The sequence below is a fragment of the Protopterus annectens genome, chromosome 3.part0 (genome assembly GCF_019279795.1).
Source record: "Protopterus annectens isolate FY-2018-M chromosome 3.part0, PAN1.0, whole genome shotgun sequence".
Taxonomy (NCBI): Eukaryota; Metazoa; Chordata; order Ceratodontiformes; family Protopteridae; genus Protopterus; species Protopterus annectens.
In genome coordinates this window covers 1,604,968,124-1,604,993,963 of record NC_056731.1, presented here as the reverse complement: position 1 = coordinate 1,604,993,963, position 25,840 = coordinate 1,604,968,124, and the positions used below count along the sequence as shown (strand labels likewise).

Genomic DNA, 25,840 nt, shown 5'->3' with positions numbered 1-25,840 from the left:
CAATAAACGGGACATGCTGGAGGGATAAATTCCTGTCCCAGAGACTTTCCTATACTCTGGAACAAGCTACTCATCTATGTCAAGCAAAGTTCCTCATTAGCACTCTTCAAGAAAAATCTTGATGACTGGATGGGAAATAGGAAATACCCCCCGGGGATCACTTCTGTGGCTCTGCTCAACAAGGGCACAGGAAAATAACTTTCTTGGGTGGCGTAAGCCAGGGAACCTTGTTGGCTACGCTTACTTCGGTCTTTGGGCCGATAGTCTACTACCTACCTATGAACCATGTTTCAAGACTCGCAGTAATGGGTGACAGCATTTCAAATGTTACCATCTAAGACCATTGCCATCTTAAATCCAGTCATTGTTTGCAATGGTGATAGGCTGAATTTCTGAAATGGGTTTAAAAATCTCTGTGTGATTATTGATAGCAGATTGGCACTTGGGGACCAGGTGATATCTACTGTTCAATCATCTTGTTTTCACTTACTTTATCTCTCTCCCATCAAGCACTTTCCTCCTCCTTTAGACCTTACAATGGTAATGCACACTCTGCTACTCTGCCACCTTGATTACTGTGATTTCTTTTACCAGGAGCTACCTAACAGTGAGCTTGTTTGATTACCGCTAGTTATGAATCCCACAGTTTGGTTACTTACAGGTACTCTTGCTTACCTCCATATTACTCTTGTTTTGCACTCTGTTTACTGTCTGCTAGTTTCATTTTATCTTTAAAACCTTCTTGTTAATATGTCTCTGCACGTGTTTTAAGGAGCTTTTGATTTTCCTACTACCCAGCTAGGTCTCCACACTTCTCTTCCATGGATTTGTTGGAGGTAGTCAAGGTGTGGTTGGAGATCTCTGCTTTATATGCTGCTTCTGTTACTACATGGAAACTCCTATTCCAGTGATTAAAAAAGTTCCTCAAAAGCTACGTGTTTAACATGGCATACATGTTTTGGGTTGTAAAAAAAATGGATTATGCTGTTTTTTTTTCATTACTGTTGTATTTATCATTTTATCTGTTTCTTTTTTATTTGTACCTTTAATTATAACAATGCTTGGGTTCAAACAGGATAATAAAACTGAACATGACACTTTAAACCAACTGCTTCAGTGAACCTAGCATTTCCCCTCCTGGTGAGGATTAAAACACTTTATTCTACCTGCAACTGCTGTGGATTATTGTTCAGTGCCTTGGTGGTTAAGGCTGAATTTAATTACTGTGACCCTTATTTTTTTATTTATTTTATTTTAAATTTTAGTTCAGTCTGACATTTGAGAGGTACACAGACACAGCTGGGTATGGGGCCTGTCTCTTGATGAAATGACTGAACCCGTTATCATTACTCTGGCTTTATAGGACTAGAGTACATATGTGGAATGCAACTTGGAATACTTTTTGTGGCTTTCAGTCATTCACAGTTTCCCAGTCGTCTGCCAACCAGTGGGCATCAAATGCATAGTTTTCCATGTAGAACGGTGTGTACAAGCTCATGCTTGCTGCAGAGGGGGAAGAAGACCTGTTCCACTCAGGCTGTTATGAGGAGTGCCAGGACCCAGACAGACAAGAATAAGAAGTTATGTACCTGCCATAATGTTCCATGTTAGTTGTCTTCATCTCGCCTTCTTTCTTGCTGTTACTCGGCCATCTTCAATAGTTCGAGAGCTGTTTACTAGCTTGAGGCTACCCCTTATCCCATGATGCCTAACGACAGCTACCCAGATCTCGTTTGAAATAGCTAATCCAAGACATAATATGAGAGAAACCAGTTATCAAAAAACTGGTTGTTCCATGCATCCTAAAATCTAGAATAGGTTAGGAAGACCTAGTCAGAAGAATAGCAATAAAGAATACTCAGCCAGTGAAAAAGGATTCCTCTCGATCCCCTAGGACAGAGGGAGGGACGCAAGAAAGAAGGCAAGATGAAGACAACTAATATGGAACGTTATGGTAGGTACATAACTTCTTAATGTTAAGTTGTCTATCTTGCCTTCATTCTTGCTGTTTGGGACAGCATCCCTAGCACCTAACATCCTGGGTGGCTCAGTGGAACAGACTCTTCAGAACAGTGGAACCAAAGTCAGCTCTGCTCCGGGAGACCATATCCACCTTGTAATGAGAAATACAGGTATGAGGGTTTGCCCACGTGGCAGCTGCACAGATGGAATCCATGGGCAACCTAGACAGAAAAGCTATGGAAGTGGCTAATGCCCTAGTAGAATGACCTTTCGGTTTATTCCATAACTGGTAAATAAATGTAATAGTGTGGGACAGCCATCTGGATAAGGTCACCTTGGAAACTGGGAGACCTTGTTTGTTTAAGGAACAAGAAAGGAATAATTGGTCTGACTTTCTTATTTCTTTAGTTCTATGTAAGTAAAAATGCAATTGTCTATGAACATCCAATTGGTGAAGCTTATACTCTGCCTTGTTGCTATGATTGGGGAAGAACAAAGGGAGATTTATAGATTGATTTAAATTATTTTCTGAGCAGACTTTAGGAAGAAACAAAGGATTAGTCCTCAGTGCAACTGTGTCCTTGTGAAACACCAGGTAAGGAGAACGAACACATAGTGCTTGAAGTTCTGAGACATGCCTAGCTGAAGTGATAGCAACCAGAAAGAGTGTCTTCCAAGACAGAAACTTGATGGAGCAGGATGCTGCTGGTTCAAAAGGAGGCAGAATTAAGGAAGTTAGGACTAAATTAAGGTCCCACGGAGGAGGGGGAATCTCTCACTGGAGGTCTAAGAAGAGATGTTCCTCTCAGAAAAGCTTTACAGAGCTTATGAGACATGATGATAGAATTTTGCAAACCAATATGAAAATTAGAAATGGCCGCTAATTGTACCCTAATCGTAGTGGAAGTGACTCTGGAGTGAAAAAGTTGGGCATGAAATTCAAGAATTTCGTGGACTGGGGCTGAGAAGGGATCCACATTCCTAGACTCTGCCCAATAAGAAAAACATTTCCATTTGCTAGCATAAGTTTTTCTCATTGTAGACTTATGTGAGGAAACGATAATCTCACGGACTGCTGGGGAAATGCTGGGAAGCCTGGCTAAGGTTGGAAGTGGAGCAACCAAGCTGTGAGCTGGAGAGTTTGGAGGGATTGATGCAACCTGCCTGATTGATGAATCAGGAGATCTGGAATCGGGTCCAGAGTGCAGGGCTGATCAAGCAGGTAGGGATGCAGGAACGGGAACCATATCTGTTGAGGCCAGTAGGGGGCAATGAAGATCATTTTGCAACCCAACGATTTTGCTTTCTGTATGAGTTTCGGTATCGGGAAATGGAGGAAAAGCATAAAGAAGTCCCTGAGGCCAATCGTGGACTTGAGCGTCTCTGGGTATGTGACCTGGAAGTGGAAGAAGGGTGAAGTAGTTGTTGCATTTGCTGTTGAAAGAGGTGGCAAAAGATCGCAGCAAGGCTGTCCCCATTTGCGGAAGATAAGATCTGCAACTTCCTGATTCAGAGACCACTCATGAGGCATGAGGATAGCTCTGCTGAGCCTGTCCACTATGACATTGGATCTCCAAGGGATGTGCGTTGCAATCAGAAAACGTTGGGAGGAAGTCACCCACTGCCATAGTCTTGAGTGTTTCTCGACACAGGAGGTAGGATCTGGTTCTGCCCTGCTTGTTGATGTACCACACCACTGACATGTTGTCTGTTTGAATTGCAGTGGTCCTGGAAGGGAGTCTTAAAGGGATTGCAACGCTAGGAGCATGGCTCTCATTTCTAGTACATTTATGTGCAGATGGTACTCGTGACGTTGCCAAGTGCCTTGGACTGTCCTGCCCAGATAATGTCCCCCCCACCCTATCAGGAAGGCATCTGTAGTCACTGTGGCTACCGGAGGGGGCTGTATGAAAGGTCTGCCCTGAGTCACTAGTGGGGAGACCATCCACCAAGAAAGGTGCCTTTTGCATGCCTCCATAATCAGGATCATGTGAGACATGGGTAGCTCCTGGAAAGGCCACTGCGTGAAAAGAAGCCACTGAAGAATTCTCATGTGGAAACGTGCTAATGGAAGTAGAAGAATAGCAGCTGCCATGGAGCCCAGAGTTTGAAGGAAATACCTGACTTGGATTCTTTTGCTCTGCATTAGGATTTGCACTTGTTGACGAATTGTGTACACTCTTTCCAGTGGTAACCTTGCGAACATTTCCCTTGTGTTTGGCAGGACACTGCTGGATTAACTCCTTCTTTTATTAAAACAACCAAAACATCCAAGGATAAGCGCTTTCGGGTGTGATACCCTTCATCAGATAAAGAGAACAAACATTACCACTGTTTTAAATTAAAAGCCAACCAATCAGCAATCAGTAAATTACCCGCCTTTTTAGTAGGACGGGTTTCAAAGGAACCATGTCATTTAACCCTGGGCTCCTATGAGCCCTCAGCTCCAAGATCCATTCAGATTCAAGGGATTCTGTCAACAACCTTATGTCTCCTCCCCTATTATTTAACCTTACGTTAACCACAGGCCTGAAGCTGAAAGTATGTGTTGAGTGCTGTTCAATGTGCCTATAAAGAGCATTATGCTCATTTTTATTTCTAATATTGGAAAGATGCTGTAAAATTCTGATCTTAAACATATTATTGGTCTTCCCAACATAATATGCTGCGCATTGTTCACATGTAGCCAAATAAACTATGTTACTTGTCCTGCAGGTAGCCCTTGCCTTAAGATGGTATAACTTTCCAGTAACAGGATGTTTAAAAGTTGCATTCTTATTGATAGACGGACAGGCTTTACATAAGCCACAGGGAACACTGCCTGGGCTCTCCTTAAATAAATTGGATGTAGTAAAAGCCTTTTCATTACAAAGGATGTCCTTCAAATTCTTATTTCTCTTGTATCCAAAGCTGGGTCTGGTTCCTAATAGATCCTTTAACTTATTGTCACTTCTTAAGATGTTCCAGTTTTTAAAAATTATATTTTTTATATCTTTGGTATTACTACTATAGGTGACAAACAACTTAGGTTCCCTTTTTTGTGGAGCTTTGGCCTTGGATTCAACGAGCTCTTATCTGATCCATGGTTTGTATTTACTATCCCTTTTCTGCCTGCTATCATTAATGACTTCACTAATCATCCCCTCTTTGTATCCTCTGTCCAAAAAACATTGCTTCAAGGACTCTATCTCTTTCTCAAACTCTGTATCATTCATTGATATCCTAGATATTCTGCCTGCCTGGCCCTGAACTATGTTGGGGAACATATGACGGGGATGCATGCTATCAAAGCATAGCAAACTGTTTTTCCAGCAATCCTTTCTAAATAACTTCGATGAAAACCATTGCTAGTTTGTGTAATACTGACATCCAAAAATCTATGCTGGTATCAGAGAAATTCAACTTAAATCTAAGGAAGGATGTAGTGGAATGTAGATAGCTGACAAAATCTATTAACATGTCTGCCTCACCCCTCCAAAAGAAAACATCGTCTACAAAACGTGTATACATATACACATGTTGTTTCCATAATGGATGTTCTAAAATTACATCTTTCTCCCAAAACCAAAGGACCAGGTTGGCGTATGTATTAGCACAGGGGGTGCCCATAGCTACCCCCTGTGCTTGTCTATATATTTGCTTGTTCCCTATAAAGACATTATTCTCTAAGACCAAGGCCAACATCATCTTAACTAAGGATATATTGTTGTCCTCCTCACCCAAGTCACTCAGAACCCCACCTATGGCTTGGATACCAAAGTCATTACTGATCACAGTAAAAAGATCTATTAACAGCAGGTTCGATTTCCACGCTCAACCCTAGTCGTACGGATGGGACTGAATCTTTCACTTATGCTGCAGTAGCATCTACAGAGGGGCTAGCCATGGGAGCGCGCCCTAAGACTTCGCAGGGACAGCAACGTTTTTTGGACCAGCTACCTGCTCCTGTCAAGAAGCGAGGAGCATGGAGACGCTCCTCGAGCGAGGGCAGATATCCAGGCAAGAGGAGGAGGACTTATGAATGACTTTTAATCACAATAGTGGTGTTGTTTTTAATCTTTCATCACATTCTTTAACACAAGATGAGTTGTATGTGTTAAACAAAGGTCTTACCTTTGTGCCCGGCAGGGCAAGTGGTTTTAGTGATGTAATGTTAGATATGTTGTTTTGTAGAACATTAGCTTTAAAATGTATTTTTGGTAATAATAATGAGCTAGGGACTACTTTAAAACTACCTAGTAGTTATGTGCCACCCTTCTCTCCAGCTTTAAATTTGTTCATCAATAGCTGTGAGAATGATTTACAAGAATATTTTCAAAGGGGAGGACTACAAAAATACCATAACTTAACGACCTCAGCAACAAGCCTTACATGATTTGGGCTCTAACAACAATTTGGTTATAAAATGGCTGATAAAGGGGTGCCGAGTGGTGATGGACACCACCTTTACCAACAAAGAATTCAGGGTTGTTATTAGATAAGAAAGTCTATGTTCCACTCAACCCCATAGGTGTCAAGATGCTAGTGGATGAAGTACACAACAGCTTGAAGAGGTTAAATTTGATATGCTAATAAGTGATGAGATGCTACAATTTCTTTGGATAGAAAAAGCAGTTATATACGTTGTCATTACTCTGGCTTTATAGGACTAGAGTACATATGTGGAATGCAACTTGGAATACTTTTTGTGGCTTTCAGTCATTCACAGTTTCCCAGTCGTCTGCCAACCAGTGGGCATCAAATGCATAGTTTTCCATGTAGAACGGTGTGTACAAGCTCATGCTTGCTGCAGAGGGGGAAGAAGACCTGTTCCACCCAGGCTGTTATGAGGAGTGCCAGGACCCAGACAGACAAGAATAAGAAGTTATATACCTGCCATAATGTTCCATGTTAGTTGTCTTCATCTCGCCTTCTTTCTTGCTGTTACTCGGCCATCTTCAATAGTTCGAGAGCTGTTTACTAGCTTGAGGCTACCCCTTATCCCATGATGCCTAGCGAGAGCTACCCAGATCTCGTTTGAAATAGCTAATCCCAGACATAATATGAGAGAAACCAGTTATCAAAAAACTGGTTGTTCCATGCATCCTAAAATCTAGAATAGGTTAGGAAGACCTAGTCAGAAGAATAACAATAAAGAATACTCAGCCAGTGAAAAAGGATTCCTCTCGATCCCCTAGGACAGAGGGAAGGACGCAAGAAAGAAGGCAAGATGAAGACAACTAATATGGAACGTTATGGTAGGTACATAACTTCTTAATGTTAAGTTGTCTATCTTGCCTTCATTCTTGCTGTTTGGGACAGCATCCCTAGCACCTAACATCCTGGGTGGCTCAGTGGAACAGACTCTTCAGAACAGTGGAACCAAAGTCAGCTCTGCTCCGGGAGACCATATCCACCTTGTAATGAGAAATACAGGTATGAGGGTTTGCCCACGTGGCAGCTGCACAGATGGAATCCATGGGCAACCTAGACTGAAAAGCTATGGAAGTGGCTAATGCCCTAGTAGAATGACCTTTCGGTTTATTCCATAACTGGTAAATAAATGTAATAGTGTGGGACAGCCATCTGGATAAGGTCACCTTGGAAACTGGGAGACCTTGTTTGTTTAAGGCACAAGAAAGGAATAATTGGTCTGACTTTCTTATTTCTTTAGTTCTATGTAATAAAAATGCAATTGTCTGTGAACATCCAATTGGTGAAGCTTGTACTCTGCCTTGTTGCTATGATTGGGGAAGAACAAAGGGAGATTTATAGATTGATTTAAATTATTTTCTGAGCAGATTTTAGGAAGAAACAAAGGATTAGTCCTCAGGGCAACTGTGTCCTTGTGAAACACCAGGTAAGGAGAACGAACACATAGTGCTTGAAGTTCTGAGACATGCCTAGCTGAAGAGATAGCAACCAGAAAGAGTGTCTTCCAAGACAGAAACTTGATGGAGCAGGATGCTGCTGGTTCAAAAGGAGGCAGAATTAAGGAAGTTAGGACTAAATTAAGGTCCCATGGAGGAGGGGGAATCTCTCACTGGAGGTATAAGAAGAGATGTTCCTCTCAGAAAAGCTTTACAGAGCTTATGAGACATGATGATAGAATTTTGCAAACCAATATGAAAATTAGAAATGGCCGCTAATTGTACCCTAATCGTAGTGGAAGCGGCTCTGGAGTGAAAAAGTTGGGCATGAAATTCAAGAATTTCGTGGACTGGGGCTGAGAAGGGATCCACATTCCTAGACTCTGCCCAATAAGAAAAACGTTTCCATTTGTAGCATAAGTTTTTCTCATTGTAGACTTATGTGAGGAAACGATAATCTCACGGACTGCTGGGGAAATGCTGGGAAGCCTGGCTAAGGTTGGAAGTGGAGCAACCAAGCTGTGAGCTGGAGAGTTTGGAGGGATTGATGCAACCTGCCTGATTGATGAATCAGGAGATCTGGAATCGGGTCCAGAGTGCAGGGCTGATCAAGAAGGTAGGGATGCAGGAACGGGAACCATATCTGTTGAGGCCAGTAGGGGGCAATGAAGATCATTTTGCAACCCAACAATTTTGCTTTCTGTATGAGTTTCGGTATCGGGAAATGGAGGAAAAGCATAAAGAAGTCCCTGTGGCCAATCGTGGACTTGAGCGTCTCTGGGTATGTGACCTGGAAGCGGAAGAAGGGCGAAGTAGTTGTTGCATTTGCTGTTGAAAGAGGTGGCAAAAGATCGCAGCAAGGCTGTCCCCATTTGCGGAAGATAAGATCTGCAACTTCCTGATTCAAAGACCACTCATGAGGCATGAGGATAGCTCTGCTGAGCCTGTCCACTATGACATTGGATCTCCAAGGGATGTGCGTTGCAATCAGAAAACGTTGGGAGGAAATCGCCCACTGCCATAGTCTGAGTGTTTCTCGACACAGGAGGTAGGATCTGGTTCTGCCCTGCTTGTTGATGTACCACACCACTGACATGTTGTCTGTTTGAATTGCAGTGGTCCCAGAAGGGAGTCTTGAAGGGATTTCAACGCTAGGAGCATGGCTCTCATTTCTAGTACATTTATGTGCAGATGGTACTCGTGACGTTGCCAAGTGCCTTGGACTGTCCTGCCCAGATAATGTCCCCCCACCCTATCAGGAAGGCATCTGTAGTCACTGTGGCTACCGGAGGGGGCTGTATGAAAGGTCTGCCCTGAGTCACTAGTGGGGAGACCATCCACCAAGAAAGGTGCCTTTTGCACGCCTCCATAATCAGGATCATGTGAGACATGGGTAGCTCCTGGAAAGGCCACTGCGTGAAAAGAAGCCACTGAAGAATTCTCATGTGGAAACGCACTAATGGAAGTAGAAGAATGGCAGCTGCCATGGAGCCCAGAGTTTGAAGGACATACCTGACTTGGATCCTTTTGCTCTGCATTAGGATTTGCACTTGTTGACGAATTGTGTACACTCTTTCCAGTGGTAACCTTGCGAACATTTCCCTTGTGTTTAATTCTGCTCCTATGTAAGTGATAGACTGACAGGTCAACAAGGCAGATTTTTCAAAATTTATTGTAATACCTAGCTGGGTGCAAGATGTGATTGTATAATCCCGCGCTTGTAAGAGTTGATGCCTGGTGGTAGCAGTGAGGAGCCAGTCATCTAGATATGGAAACACCTGGAATCCTTGATGTCTCAGGTGAGCCGTGACCAATGCCATATTTTTGGTGAACACCCTGGGGGCTGTGGTGAGACCAAAGGGTAGAGCTCTGAACTGGTAATGACTGGCCCCCACCCAAAAGCGAAGAAATCTCCTGGAGCATCTGTCCATCTTGATATGGTAGTACACATCCTGAAGATCTGTCGAGCACATCCAGTTGTCCTGACCCAGGAAGGGTAGAATGGACTGTAGCGTGACCATCCGAAACTTTGTTCTTTGTACAGATTTGTTTAGTCTGCTGAGATCCAGAATCGGTCTCCAGTCCCCTGTCTTTTTTGGTACCAAAAAGAATCTTGAGTAAGTTCCAGATCCGTGCTGGTCTGCGGGGACTTCCTGAATGGCTCTTTTTTCTAGCAATTTTGAAACTTCTATTACTGCTTGCTCCTTCAGATTGGGTGGAACATCTGGAAGGGCCTTTTTTGACTGTAAGGGGAGGGTTGATGGAAGGGAATTTTGTAACCTCTGGATATAATGGATAGTACCCATCTGTCTCTTGTTAAATTTTGCCAGGCTTTTGGGTACAGCAAAAGTCTTCCCCCGACTGCCTCCAGAGGTGAGCAGCCGGGCAGCCCTTCAGTGATGCTGGAAGAGCTTGTCAGAGAAGGATTCTCTGTTGCCCTGGTTCTGCGGACCCCCCCCCCCTGCCACGAGGGCAGCATCTGTTGTTGTTTCCCCCTCTACCTCTGAAGGAAAAATCACCACGTATGTCAGGCAAGGCTCCCTGAGATTTGCGGAACCACATCTTCCCACTCTTCTGATCCTTAGGGTAAGGTCTAGAGGGAGTGGAAAAACGGACTCCCACGGCAGAGAGAGTCTTGCCTTCTTGCTCACACCTAGTCAACGTGTCTTTCACCTGTGGCCCAAAGAGAAAGGAGCCATCAAAGGGGGTATTGCTGAAGGACGCTCGAAAGGGTTCCACAAAGTGACACAGCCGCATCCAAGCATGCCTCCTGTGGGCCACACCCGTGCCCGTGGCTCTACTCGCTCCATCAGCTGCATAGGAAATGAGCCTCATGGAGGAGTTAACTACATAATTAAGAGTCGCTAGCTGGGAAGCTACTTTGGCTTGTACTCTGTCAGCTGTAGGATCTTGAAGGGTATCTCCAAGCTCTTTAAGGAGATCCCTTTGAAGGGGAGTAAAATGACATAGATAGCTCAGGGACCTCATGGAGAAAGTCGCTGAAGCAGACATTCACTTTCCGTACCTGTCCATCGTCCTAGACTCCTTGTTAGGGGGATGAACAGATGAAGAGGTCTCTGCTAAGTCTTTTTTGGTGGCTGCTTCTACCACCATGGCATCAACGGGCACACCTTTAGAAAGGAATTGCTTATCCTGGGGGACTGTAATAAATTTACCAGGTCTCCTCGGAGTTGGTTCCACTGTGTCCGGAGCCAACCAAGCCTTTCGAGCCACTACAGACATAAGTGGGTCGAAAGGAGGAGAAACCGAGGAGGTGGAAGATCGGGAACTGAAAGCGTCCAGGAATACAGACTCATCCTCGGTAGGGGCTAGGGGAGTCCAGTTCCTCCTCTGCCTAAGCATTTCAAGGATGTCCGAAAAAGGAAACCTCTTCAGAGGGGGATCTCGGGGACCTTTCCGATTCATCTAAGTCTGTATCAGATGTGACAGATTCAGGGGAGTCTATGTGCTTCCTCTTACACTTCTTCCGAGGGGGCTCCTCTTGAATGATCAGGGGAGGCCTTGGAAGAAGAGGAAACACCCAATGGGGTGTCCTGGGGCATCAGTTCCCTGTGCTTGGGGTCTGGAGGAGGAGCAGAGGTTGGCACAGACACTACAGGGGAAGGAGTCGGTGGGGCTGGTAGTGGAGCTGTCTCTGGAGACAGCACACTCCACATGACCTCAAAGGCGTCCCTGCCTCGAGGCAGAGAAAGCTCCAGTTCTGAAGAAATAGGAATCTTTCTCCACTCCGAGGGGGACGGCTCCGAGGCCGATGTTGGAGCCGAGCTCACCAGTGCCGATGCTCCGAGAGGGAGAATGGGGTCGGACAAGGGTCCGATGCCACTCGCCCCCTCAGAGCCGACGAGGGAACCCTGGTGTCCAGATTCCTCGATCGAAGGAACTATCGAGGTAATTGGAGCCAAAGTCGGAACCGAAGGAGAGATGGTGTTCGGTGCCGACGGTTCCACTACTTGAACCCCAACAAAGTCCGGCTCCGAACTCAATGGAGTCGGAGGAGGAACAGAAAAAGAGGTGGATGGAGCAGATACTTGTTGAGGAGGGCTAGACAATAATTTAGCTAGTGCCTGTGGTTTAAGCAACCTACTTACTACTCTCTCCACATCATGATCCGACAGCCTAGAAGATCAAGAGGAGTGTGATGAATGGTGGCTACGTTCACTATGCAATAAGGGAGACCGAGGAGCCGAATGAACTGACTCTGATGAAGGGAACCTCAGCTTCGTATGGCTCCATGATGGCTCCGAAACATCCAATGGAGCTGACGGAGGTGTTGTCTTGTTGGTGCCAGCCAGAACCGACATACTCGGTAAATTCTGTACAGGAGTTGGCTCCGAAGGTGTAGCCGACGGTTTAGTGGATTTTGGGGATTTCACTGGCTGGGAACTCTTTGCCAGTGAATCCTGAGGCTTTAACAGACCCCTAAGGATCAATTTGTTCTTACGCTCCTGCAGGACTCTTGGACTAAAGGCATGGCAAATAGAACAAGAGTCCTGCAGGTGAACAGCACCCAAACAATAAACACAGCTAGTGTGCCCATCTGTCAGAGACATTTTCTGACAGCATGAGTCACTCTTTTTAAAGCCAGATACTTTAACTACCTTAGACATGACCCAACTACAAAAAACTAAGTATCATAAGGTAAACACAGACAGACAAGTAAGTACTACTCTAAACAAGTACACCTATAAATATATAACCTCTATTTTTTTTTTTTTTTTTAACGATAGCAAAAAGGGAAAGGAAAGCCTCTAAGTTAAACAGTTATCCTAGGGAGAGGGGAAGGGGCGAGAACTCTCTAACTTAAATGACTTCTAAATAAAAGGGAGACTAAGAAGAACGTACAGATTAAAACTAAGAACAGTAAAATATCTATTAGTTTAAAGGGTCTAAGAGAATATTTTTACACAAAAAATTGAAATGTACAAGCCTGAGCCAGAAAACAACACACCTCGCATCTGAAGCGGCAAACGAGATCTGGGTAGCTGTCACTAGGCATTGTGGGATAAGGGGTAGCCTCGAGCCGGTAAACAGCTCTCGAGCTATTGAAGATGGCCGAGTCGGTGACAAGGATCGGCTCTGATCCCAAACAGCAAGAATGAAGGCGGGATAGACAACTTAACATCAATCAACTCAACCCCTTTGAGGCTCTGGATGACCCGCTTCCCTTGGCGAAGCTGTTAGATTTATGAAGAATAGAGTAAAATTGCTTTCAGGCTTCTATCCTCTCCCCCTCATTTATACCTTGTATCATAGCTGGGGAAAAAGCTTGAAGATCTCTGGCTGTCCCTCATGGAGCCATTTAACAAAGATGCTGTGCAGGAAGCCTGGCAGCACTGTGATTTTGCCTTGCTTAGGCATTTTGAACCAACTTCCAGTACATTGCTGACCAACATTAAACAATGGATGAAAGAAGGAATTCTTATGGGATGAGCATTAGTCGTGAAGTTCCTGGGAAGATGGTCATGCTGCCCAAAAGTCAGAAGCATTGGGAGTCCCAGGTTTATCAGCATACCTAATAGTAGTTCTTTTGCCACTACATTTGAGGTATCAAATGCCATCGTATCTGTCAAGATGGAAAAGAGACTTGATCTGAAGTGTTGCCATCTGATAGCAGTAGGGAATTCATTGTTGTCTTGGCAGCAAGCCCGGGAGAAATTTCAACTACCCTGAGGGATGCAGATACGTTTTGCAGTGCTTTTAAGAAAAGCTAAGCGAGCTAGGTGGTGTGCCTGATTCCTAGGAAAGTGTCTGACACAGGTCATTTTTTCCCGGGAATCTCCCAGGAAAACAAAGCAAAGGGTTAGAAATGTTATTTCCTCTATTTTTTTTTTTTAATCTATGGACAGAGAAGATTGCGATCTGATTTTATGTTTTAAATCCTGTTTCTTCACTGGGGCCTAATAGGAAAAGCATAAATATTTTGCTCATATGTGAAGTCTGGCTAAGTAAATCGAGATAATCACTGAGGTCATGAAACGCAGAATCCTGAGAATTCTGACCGTGATTAACATTCAGAGGAAGAAGGTATGGAAGGAGTGTGTTTTTTCTTCAGTTAATTCTCTTCAAACTGAAGATTTTAATTCTGAGGAAAGTGCTTCGTTAGATTTTCATAGGTTCATAGGTTCATACTAGGCTATCTGCCCGAGGGCATTTACAAGCCTAGCCCATAGTTTTGTGGCTTACGCCACCCCTTTAGTATGGGGAACTATACCCATTATTTTGCTGTGCCTCTGTTGAGCAGTGACACTGAGGTAATCCCTGGGGTATATCTGCGATCTCCCATCCATTGGTCAAGATTTCTCTTGAACAAGGCCAGCGAGGTGCTCTGCCTCACATATACCGGGATTTTATTCCACAGCATAGGGAGTCTTTGGGTGATGAATCTATCCCTCCAGCACATCCTATTAATAGCCGTGTCGAGGTTTAAGTCTCCCGCCCTTGTGGCTCTGACGGATCTAGATTTTTTGAGGTGAAGCATATTCATCAAATCTGGGTTTGACATGGCCTTCTATGTTAGGCAAAGGTCACTTCTGCGCAACTGAATAGAGCTGGAGTTCTTTCAGTCGGGCAGCATAGAACAGATGTTTGAGACCCTTTATCCTTTTGGTGAGGAACTTTTGTGGCCTCTCCAGCTGCTGCAAGTGTCGGGTCAGATACATTCCGAATGGGGCATTGTACTCAATCATTTCCTCCAGACGTTCTCTTTTTTTTCTGTAACTTTAACGTTGTTGTGTCTTTCGGCTTTTCCCAGTTAGGGGTCGCCACAGCGGAACTCCGGTCCGCTAATGATTGGCAGTTGATTTTTACATGCTGAGTTGCCAGCCCTAACGCACAACCTTCAACGAAGGTACGCCCATTCACGCATGTCTCCACGCAGAAGACGCTCTAGCTAAGAGTCAAACGGTCAGTGTCTTACTGTGAGGCGACAACGCTACCGCAGCACCACCACCGCAGATAGAACATAAATGTATTAAATGAATGCATTGTTTTATTGGGAACAAAATGAAACCCTAGTCTCTCAGCAAAAGTATTATGATTTATTGCAAATGGATTTTCCTCTGCCTGCAGTTGTTCCTCCAATTCTACTAGTATTAGAAGTTTTCTTAACAAGCCTGACAGTTTATCTCATGCGCCTAAAAAGTATGTCTGGTTATACCAAGTACCTCAGACACGCACATAACTTTTTTCTAATCCTAAAACTGACCCTGCAGTTGTTTTCTTAAATGGATCTACTACCAGACATTTTGTAAATACCAACACCATTCCCTTTCAGAAAGATGGGTATGAAGTTTGTTCTTCTGCTACTTTGAATTTTGAATTGCCAGGTTCATATGTTAAAAATTTTACTGGCTTATTTTAAGAACATGAGAAAGTTAACTGTTAACCTTCCTTCTAGAGAGGTTAAATCTTCATTAAATGTATTAATTAGGTCTGTTTCTCAGGTAACTTCAAAAAAAGGAGGAGACTCTCAGAGCCAAGAAGAGTCTGACATGTCAGAATGATGATTTGTCTTGTCAAGTTTTCTCTCCCTTCCAGCATGGCAAACTTTTTAAATCTTTCCCTCAAGTCTAAGCTTTCATCATCCTCAATGGCATCAGATTGTCTCAGGCAAACAGTAATAGAACAGGGTATAGATGGCAAATGGAAAACCTTCCACACTTTATAAGATGTTCCTCCTCATCTTGCAAACTAAACATCCCTGTTTCCTCCAGTTCTGGAGCTCATGTTTCAGAGGTTCATAGAATAGTGCTGTCAGACCACACAGCCAGGTGTTTTTATCTAAGGATTTTCTTGTGCCAGAGGGAACTTGAAGACCATTCCTAGACCTTTCCTTTCTTAATTTTATGTCAAGGTCACAAAGTTCAAAGTGTTAACGTTCCAAAGCTTGTTACTCCTCATAACCTCCTTCACGTTTTTGGTAACATTAAACTTAAAAGTTGCTTATCACATACCACTGTGCAAGGAATTCAGACATTTCCTAAGATTTTTCTGTGTCTGGCTTACATGATCAGTTCATTGTCTTACTGTTTGGTCTCTGCACTTCACCAAGAGTATTTACTAAGTATCCGGCTGCAGTACTTGCTTACTGCAAACTTTCAGGGTTTAACATATTTCCATGGTGGTCTTATATCTGCCAACATTTTTTCCCATTGTGTAGATTCACTGACATTATCACACTTGGGTTATCTACCTGCAGGTAGCCCTCAGTCGGCCCGAATACCTGAGTATTGGGATTTCTGCATCGGATGCTGTCTCCTCTTCTATGACGTCAGGTCATCAGGGGTATAAAACATGCATATATGTATCTGTAACCATCCTACTTAACTCCTCCCTTTCTATATTCCCATTTCTTCATTAGACATATCAATAAGACCGTTTTCCTCTTTCTTATCTTACTTTATCCAATCTGCTCTTCTTTCTATACCCTCCCTCTTTATATAATTTACTTTATCCTACAGCTTTTCTTTTTTCCCTCCACCCTCTAGATCACTTATTTCCTCCTCTACTCCTCTCTTCTTTTGCACTTTCCGTCTTCTGACCTTGTATATAGCTATGTACTATTCTATGTATACACTATGTACTATTCTTTGGATTATATTTATTTTTCTTATCCATTGTTTCCATAAGTTTGTTTTTGTTCTTTATATTATTAACTTGTCTCTATTTGTATGTATTTGTATGTTTTGTTCGGGGCTTTTCCCCTCGGGTCTCCACTGAAAATGGGTAATTTCTTACCCAGTTGGACTAACCCAGTTAACAAATGTGAAATAAATAAAATAAAAAAATAAAATGTCAGGAAGCTCTTTTTCAGCCTGTGATTACTGGACATACAAAAATCATCCCTTATCCCTTCTCATCAAATAGTTTTTCCTTGGATGTCATTTAAATATTTCTCTAGGAATGGCTTTTCTTCCTCCCTAAGCTTTCCAACCAGTTTCTGACATTTGCTGGGGAATTTCTCAGATTTCTGTGTTTCATGGCCTCTACGGTTATCGTGATTCCCTTGACCAGACTTCACGTAAAAAAAAAAATATATATTTTTTTTTTTACGTGAAGTCTGGTCAAGGGAATCACGATAACCGTAGAGGCCATGAAACATATATATATATATGTGTGTGTGTGTATCACAGGTCAGACTGGTTTAAGAGTCATCACCCCTTATCTTTTCAGATTCCAGTCCTGGAGTTTGTGAAAAGGGAGGTGTTGTGGTGGGTGAACCAGTTCTCTGTTAATCCAGGTCTTTCCTTCTCTCTTCTACCTCCCCTTCTGTCTGTAACAACAGATGCCTCAGATATAGCTTGGGGGGCTGTTTTGAAAAGGGTGAATTGTAAGGTTTGTGAAACAAGCAGTACAGACAAAACTACGTAAATGTGAAAGAGATGCTGTCAGGTGATCAATGGTTTAAAACATCACAGGTCCCCAGTATCCCTACAAGTTATCCCAGACAACACCATGGTGATGAGATATGTAAAGAAACAAGGTGGTACTAGAGCTTTACCCTCTTTGCTCACTTGCTGTGATGAGGTATCAACTCATCTCATTCTGACTCTTTTGCCTCATGTGTTCTGTCAGAGTAAAACACTGTAGCAGACCCATACAAATGGAAACTATACCTGGGGTCTTTCAGGAATTGATCTAACTGTGAGAAGCACTTCAAATAGCTCTGTTTGCATCATTTCAAAACAGACAGTTAAAGAAATTCTTCCCCAAGATTCCTTGGAAGTAGGCCTGGAAGACAGATGCCTTCTCGTTGCCGTGATCAGGAATTTCTCTGTATGTTTTTCTACCGTGTTCACTGATACCCAAGGCTCTTCTAAAGATCCTGAAGGACTCTGAAGATGGTGGTGGTAACTCACTTGGTGCAGGAAACATTGTTTCTCCTTTCTTTTGCAAATAGCCAGGGGCAGTTACCACAGGTTTCCCCACAGAATAAATTTACTCAAACAAGAAGGAGGTTATTTGATACACCCCAACTTGAAAATGTTTCATTTGATTTCCTGCACAGTAGAGTTTTGATGCCTTTTAGACACAATTTTTTTCTGAGGATGTGTAGCAAGTACTAAAGAAGGATAAAAAAATGCTATGTATGTGCAAGTGGAAAAGATTTTCTAGTTAGTGCCACACTAAGAACAGGGACTCTTTTAAGGTCCCGATGTCTCTGGTTCTAGAATATTTGTGCGAGTTCTTATACTCTAGCCTTTCATACGGTTTTATCAAGTTTCATCTTTCAGACATTTCTGCTTGTCTGCCCTTGGTAATCCCCCCCTTCCACTCCCTAAGTCAAGCAATTTTTGAAAACGGTTCTGCATTTCCGTCCACCTAGAAGACAGGTGGCTCCTCTTGGGATCTTAACTTAGTACCTGAAAAACCTTATCCCATCTTACATTTGAACCACATCTAATGATCAGGATGATTTGAGGTTCTTTATGTGGAAAACTGTTACTTATTGCTCTGACTTCTGCAAGACGAATGTCTGAGGTATAAGCTGTTACGGTAAGTCAACACTTCCACATTTTTCACAAGAACTGGGTTTCTTTGAGTGAGAATAAATCCTCTTATGTCTAAAGTGGTTTCAGAGTGCACCTTGAACTAATAATGTATTAATCTTCCTGTATTCTTTCCAGAACTGAAAAACAAGTGAATGTACAGGCAACACATGTACTACTTAGACAAAACATAATAGTTCAGTAAGGCCTGTAAGTTGTTTGTTTCCTTTGAATTTAATTCCAGAGTAGACAATTTCTAGATGGTTGTCTCATTCTGTTTCTTTCCTGCTGATCTCATCATAACAGAACATTTCCAGGTAGGGGTAGGTCCACTCTACCTGGGTTTTGGTTCTTCAGTTTCTTTTTGGAAAGGGGTGGACTCCAGAATTTTTCTAGTGTTAGCAGTTTGGTTTTCTTTACATATGTCCACAAAGCATTAAAATCTGGATTCCTTATCGAGGTCCAGGACAGACTTTGCTAGAACCATTCTCCAGAGGGCTCTTGTATTCTTAAATTCCTTTTACCTCCCATTGTTGTAAGCTTTGGTAATCTACCTATGCAGCTCAGGCTACTGCAACAGTGATCTAAATGTTGAACATGGTGTAGTTGTGTAATTTAATTTGCCATAGCAGTAGATAAGATCATTATTCTGTAAGTTGTCTCCTCCCTCTACTCCCCATGTTCTGTTTTATGCTATATTGCCAAGATGTGAATGCACATACTTCTTTGTGTGTGTGTGTGTGTGTGTGTGTGTGTGTGTATATACATATACACTTCTCCAACATTTTCCTTTAGGGCTCTACTGTGAAGCTGTTGGTGCCCTTACCTCTGCTTTTATGCAGCTTTCCTCGAACCACAAAACTGTTAGGGTCCATGGAAGGTGCCCTGAAAGCTTGGTCACTAATTGTATCTTTGGCAGAATATAATTTATACAGCCCTGAAAGCTTGGTCACTAATTGTATCTTTGGCAGAATATAATTTATACAGCTTAGGCTACTGCAACAGTGATGTATTAAAACAACTACTGTATGGCAAGTTTCCTTAACTTTTTTGTGCACACTTATGAAAAGAGGTCTTGAGATCAGTCCATTCACTCAGTAACTGAAGATGTAAATAAATGAATGAATATTCCAGACTGTTTTTTTTTCTTTCTAAATAATCACCTGTGTGTTTTCAGGATGAGGATGAGCTTGATTCCCATACTATGGTTAAAACAAACTCGGAAAATGCTGGTACTATGAGGGTTTCCAGTACAATGAGTGAGGGTGCACAAACAATGATTGAACACAACAGTACTACTCTGGAGTCAGATTTAGGAACCATGGTAATAAACAGTGATGATGACGATGAAGAAGAAGAAGACGGGACTATGAAGAGTAAGATTTTTTTCTTCATTTTACTGTTACGAGCTCTGGTTAAACATTTTGCACTGGTCTGATAAATGAAAGGTGAGTAATAATTTTAACAGTGAAGCTGTGATTTCTAATTATATATTCATACAGTTGGCAGTGTGTTACTAAAAGTAAAACTAGTGTACTGTTAAAACATCTTGTACAAATGATATATTGTAGTTGACTTTATTTCTGTTTGTCATTATCTGCAAGCAACATAAGCCTTTCATTCTGATAACACAATTATCACATTCCAAAGATGTGACGACATTGTTTATTTTGCATGTTAGTATATTGTTATTTATAGCCTAGTCATGTATTATACTTCTTTCTCTTGTAATTTATTTTATTTTTGTGCATTCCAAGATCTTTAGAGTTTGCTGCTCTTTCAGTTGTTTCTGTCTGAAAAATTTATGTTAAATGAAATGACACACATCTGAAGAGTTTAAGAAATATGCATGGGGTCAAGCATTCTATGTCCTGTAAATATGAGCACAATTCTTCCTGCAGCTATACATGTAAGGAAGTTGATAGAACTAGGATGCACTTGATCATTATTTTAGTTTGACTTGCTGGAAGTTTTTTTTTCCCCTCAAAGTGTGTAAATCTAAACTATTCCGTCTTCCACCACCTAAGCTTTAGAATAAGAGGTATTCATCATTAGATCACTAATGTACTTGTCTAAGCTGTGTGGGGTATTCCTGCAGTGCCAAGGATAACCTCAGCCTTCCAGTATGCAAAGCTTTAGGGCACCTTCTATACTAAGCTGTTAGTAAGCTCAAGCAAAGTTTATAAATAGGATGGTTTGCCGCCAAACACTTTAGACCTTTTTTGCTGTTGTAGTGTGATCCTGTTCTGCACTTCAGAAGAGCATCAGACAGCTGGTCTTCCTTCAATGCTATGTATATAAGTTCCATTTGGGGGAAAAAAATTCCACATTATATTGTTTTATGACGAAAACCAAGGTCTTTTTTCTTTAAATGAGTTTATGTTAGGAAAGTGACTTTTACAGACCTGTCTTGAAACTTGAACCATATGTGCAACTGTGACATTTTTGTGTAGAAATTTTATTAAAAAGTATTGAACTATTTTTTTTTTTATGTCTTTTACTATTTATTATAATTAGGGGTAATACGTTGATGTCTGTCCATATCACTGTTGCAGTATTCTTTGCTAATTTGATTCCCTGCCAAGGGTAGTCCAATATCCAGCCAGTATACCAAAGCCTTAGACTTTTATAGACGTTGTATGTCACATGCATGCTCCCTGCTTAAGGCATAGGGTATAAAGGTGACATACGAACATGCTTATGTCAGAACTTCTTTGCTGCCAGTCCAAATACCATCTTTGATTGTAGATGTGAATGCTCCTTACTCTGTGCTCGTTACCAACCCATATTTCAGCTAAGTGCCCGATTGTGGTGTTACTGTTATCTTTTCTTACTTACTGAATTTGTATGTCATCCAAAAAGGAAAAACATCAGTGTGGGAGGCAGATTCCCCATAAGGATCATCATGAGCAGTGTGTGTTTTGTTTGTGTGTTTCTCATAACCACACAAAGTGTTCTATTTGACAAGCATTTGTCCCTAAGACCCTACGTAGTTGTCTCTCCTCCTTATATATTTACATGGAGAACCAACATCTTAAATTGTTGGCGCAGGGTGCTATGGTGGAATCTTCCCATCCCTAAGAAGAAGACCAAAAGAATTTGGTCTAATTTGGCTGCTGTCCCACCTCCTCTGGACATCTCTCTGGAGGTTAGTGAAAGCCCAGAAGATCACCCATGTGTTTCATAAGATTCCTCTGCAGTGACCATATCGGAGGCTGACATGGCTCCAACTTCTTGCACATCCTTGGAGGTTCTGCAGACGTCAGTTACAGATGTTGAAAGGGAACCTCAGCTGATTATTTCAGAAGGACCGAGGAGGAATCCACAAATCCTTGTTCAGGAGGAGATTCCTAATACATTAATTGAGTATAGGCAAGAGTCTGAACCTTCTAGGGTATTTAGGGCAGACATCCCTCAAAATTAAAGCAAACAAAAAAAAAAGATTTCCCCCTACTTCCAAGGATCCCCAGCATGAATGGCAGGATTTTACTCTGGGTTTATTTAATGCACTAATGGCCTTGAATACTCCCCAAGGAGTTTTTTTCCTTGCTTTCCCTTGGTCTCGTACCCCACTGAAGAGGCCCAGTGAGCAAGACTCCTCCGAAGAGGAATTGGATTCTGAGGTAGAGTCTTTGACATATTCCTCTTGGATCCCTTCTCCTTTGGATTGTGGCTCTGAGGAGGAAGATTCTATTACCTCAGATTCTCCCTTTGAAGAACTCTATTTTTGGGGGTACTGTTTCTTGTATGATGGACTTCTTTAAGTGGTACTGTTCTTAGGATTTCTGAAATTCAGAAAAGGTATTATGAGGTCCTCTAGATGGAATTCTCTAGGTCCTCTGTTGTCCCTCTTGTCTTGGCTGCCATTTTGGATACCTTTTCAGCAGCCTCTGTGGCCCAGATTCTCAACCTTCAGCCCCAAGAAAGCCTGACAGGTTTTACAAGGTGCCTGTTAAGTGTAAGTTTCTCTACAAATGTCATCTGCTGACCCTTCCGTGGTCTCTGTCTCTTTTGACAAGCCATCTAAGCCTTTGCATTCTACTAAACTGCTTCCTTCAGACAAGGATAGTAGAGCCATGTAACAGCTGGGTAAGAAAGTGTAGACTGCTGCTATCTTGGCTTTTTGGCTATTAATTACCAGACTAATATGACCAGGTGTGACGTCCTGCTCATATCCCATCAGACTGCCCATATCCCACCAGACTGCCAACAATTATGTGAAGTTCCTCCACTTAAAACCCGGGTCAGTAATTAAGGAGCCTCAATCCCCACCACTGACTCCAGTGTGGGAGTGTCATGGAAAACACCAGAGCACACTAGTAAAATTTCACAATTTCCCTTAGGAGCACAACAGGAATACACACTATTTTCCTGAGATTGGACTATATACCTCTGTTCACCCCAAATGCAATCCGTTATCATACACCTCAGAGCAGTGTGTTCCAGTTTAAGACCTCCGACTCACTCACATGCAAAATAAATTTAAATCTCACATACTCAAACACTTATGGAAAGCCTGAAACAGGTTTTCAGCTGTATCCCCTCCCCAATACAAATGGTAAATGCTGCCACCAGAGTCAGACAGGTCTACATGCCCTTCAAAGGGTGACCAATTGTTAAACAAAAAAATTAAATATCAAAATAAATGATAGCTGTGACCAGAGGCAGCCAGGCATTCAGGGTGACCTGGGGAGTATCAAGCAGGTATAAACACACCCTGATCTCTAAAGAACACACTGATTATTCAGCCACAATATAAAGTAATGAAAAATATTTAATAACAAGTAAAATGATTACAAGAATGTAAATTAATAATTTTCAATAAACACCAGAATTCAATCACCAAAAATATAAAATTCAGCTGTAAGATAGAAGTCTATAATTTCTGAAAAACTCTATTTAAATAACTAAACTTTCCTAATCTAACTAGAGAATACTGTCCCTGACCTAATCTAAAACATAACAGCAAGGCAAAGTCAGGCTTAACAGTTCTGGTGAGTCCTTTTTCCAGCTATCTTCTGCACAGCACTGTGACTGACTGCAACTCTTCACTAACTGCTGCTGTTAACTAACTGCTCTTTACAAACTGTACTGCTTAACGGTTTTAACTGTCTCATTTAAAAAAAATAACAGTCAGCTGTTTGAAAAAGTTCTTTTTCCTGTCAGTCAGCTGTTAAAATAATCACCTAGCAACCAGGAACATTCTAATGACATCACATACTGTTCAGCTGATTCTTCACAGACAGTTTGTACCTTAGAATCTCCCTCACAAAGTGCAATTAGAAATATATCAAAACACTGACAGATTTTTTTTAAACATTTTGTATAAACAGGGAGATACTCAACATTTTAAAAACTTATTTGCATTTTTGCAGTTAGACATCCTAGCATGCAAGTTAATCTGCGAATGTACACAAATGTCCTGCCAAACACCCTAACACAGATGACAGTGTTTTCATTCTCTTCACATCACCCCCCCCCTTATGACTCAAGCATGATTTTCAAGTGACCCTTGAAAACCGACTCTTGAGAAAAATGGGTCTATTTGGGAATATTAACTCCACTCCTCTCCTGGACAATCTATCCACATTGGTATCATTAACCCCACTGCGATGCTGTATCCTCCTCTTCCCCTGCTTCTCAGAGGCTTAAAAACCTCAGCTTTGGCCTGCTAAGAACTAGCTGTATTCAACTGGACGTATAAGTGAATTTAAGTACCTTTATCTGCACTTTTTCTTCCAAAAATACAGTATTTAAATTGATTTTAACTGTGTTGCAGGAATATTAACTGAACTGGAAGTTAGTCAGTGTTTGCTGAATTTTATTATTTGCTAGTAATTACAGGTGTGGGGGTAGCCACATTCTTTGATTTCCTGTCCTTGCCTATTTAAGTGGTACAGTGTGAAATATTTTCTGCTTAAAAACCTCAGCTTTGGCCGGCTAAGTACTAGCTGTATTCAACTGGACGTATAAGAGAATTTAAGTACCTTTATCTGCACTTTTTATTTAAAAAAATACAGTATTTAAATTGATTTTAACTGTGTTGCAGGAATATTAACTGAACTGGAAGTTTTCACTCTGCTCTTCAGTTAGTCCCACCCACCCTGCCTGTTTTTGTTTTGGTGTTAATCTTAGTAGCCTTGAAACTGCCCGCCCCTCTTGTAAATTTGTGTTTGGATACTCCTTCTGGGCCCATCTCATTTGCTCACTCAACTGAGTGCAGTGAGATCATATTCTGATTTCAGGCACTCCTACTGTGTACAAAGAGAGCATCTGGGAAACAGAAAAAAAAAAATGTTAAGCTTGTTTCCTGCCTTTCCTGTTAAGTGGTATAGACTATTTGTAGGCTTCTGAGCCCCCAAGCCCCTTCTGTGTTGGAGGGAAGCCTTCTAGCTTAGTTTTTTTTCTTATAACTAGCCAGTTTTCTAGTTCCAGCACTCAAATCTGTTTCTTTGTTCTCAGCACTTGTTCAGAAAAAAAAAAAAAAAATTTCATCTGCTTTTACTGTACTTGTGTTTCTACCTAATTTATTTTACTTTTGCATCATCTTAAAAGTACTCAGTTGTATTTATTACTGCTTGGTGTAACTCATTCTAAGCCTTTTGGTTTAAACACTTGGGCTTCGGACCAGTTGTTTTGCACTGAGAGGGTTTGTGGTCTGCACTGTAGTGGCAGAACAGGTAGCTTACATCCTTCTTGGTTGGGAACTGCTGATTGAGGGCTCAGTGTCTGTTATTCTAAAAGTGTATTAATTCTGGTTTAAGCACTTGGGCTTTCAGGCCAGTTATTTTACATTAAGAGGGTTTGTGGTCTGCACTCTTGTGGGAGGAGAGGCTGGACTCTGCCCTTCTGAGCTGGGAATTTCTGGTTAAAGGCTTATAGTGCATGCATATCTGAACTGCTTCTTACTGAAGTTGGTGCGCCTTGTTTGCTGTGGCATAGACTGGATTCGGGCCTGCTGGATCTAGCTTTGTTTGTGTAACTTGAGCACTAATCCAGGCATTCTCTAAAGTATTCAATTGTATTTATTACTGCTTGGGTAGTAACTTGATTAAAGTGTAGCTATCATTCTAAGTCTTTTGGATTAAGCACTTGGGCTTCAGACCAGTTGTTTTACATTAGGAACGTTTGTGGCATGCACTGTGGTGGCAGGACAGGTAGCTTTCATCCTTCTAAGTTGGGAACTGCTGATTGAGAGCCCAGTGTCTGTTATTCTTAAAGTGTATTAGTTCTGGTTTAAGCACTTGGGCTTCAGGCCAGTTATTTTACATTAAGAAGGTTCATGGTCTGCACTCTTGTGGGAGAAGAGGCTGGACTCTGCCCTTCTGAGCTGGGAATTTCTGGTTAAAGGTTTATAGTGCCTGAATATTTGAACTGTATCTTACTGAAATTGGTACACCTTGTTTGCTGTAGCATAGACTAGATCCAGGCCTGCTGAATCTAGCTTTGTTTATATGCTTGTTGTTTGTTTGCTTGTTATTTCCCTGGAATGCTATTTCCACCTAATATGTGGCTTCTCGG

General features: G+C 42.0%; 1 protein-coding gene across 1 annotated transcript in view; it reads left to right on the top strand.

Moving 5' to 3' along the window:
- The window catches only part of STK3 (serine/threonine kinase 3), a 3,088,627-nt gene that overhangs the window by 2,244,909 nt on the left and 817,878 nt on the right, over nt 1-25,840 (top strand). Inside the window, exon 9 of the mRNA XM_044065641.1 lies at nt 19,497-19,695. Within this exon, the coding sequence (XP_043921576.1) occupies nt 19,497-19,695 (199 nt within the window). The remainder of the gene's footprint in view (nt 1-19,496; nt 19,696-25,840) is intronic.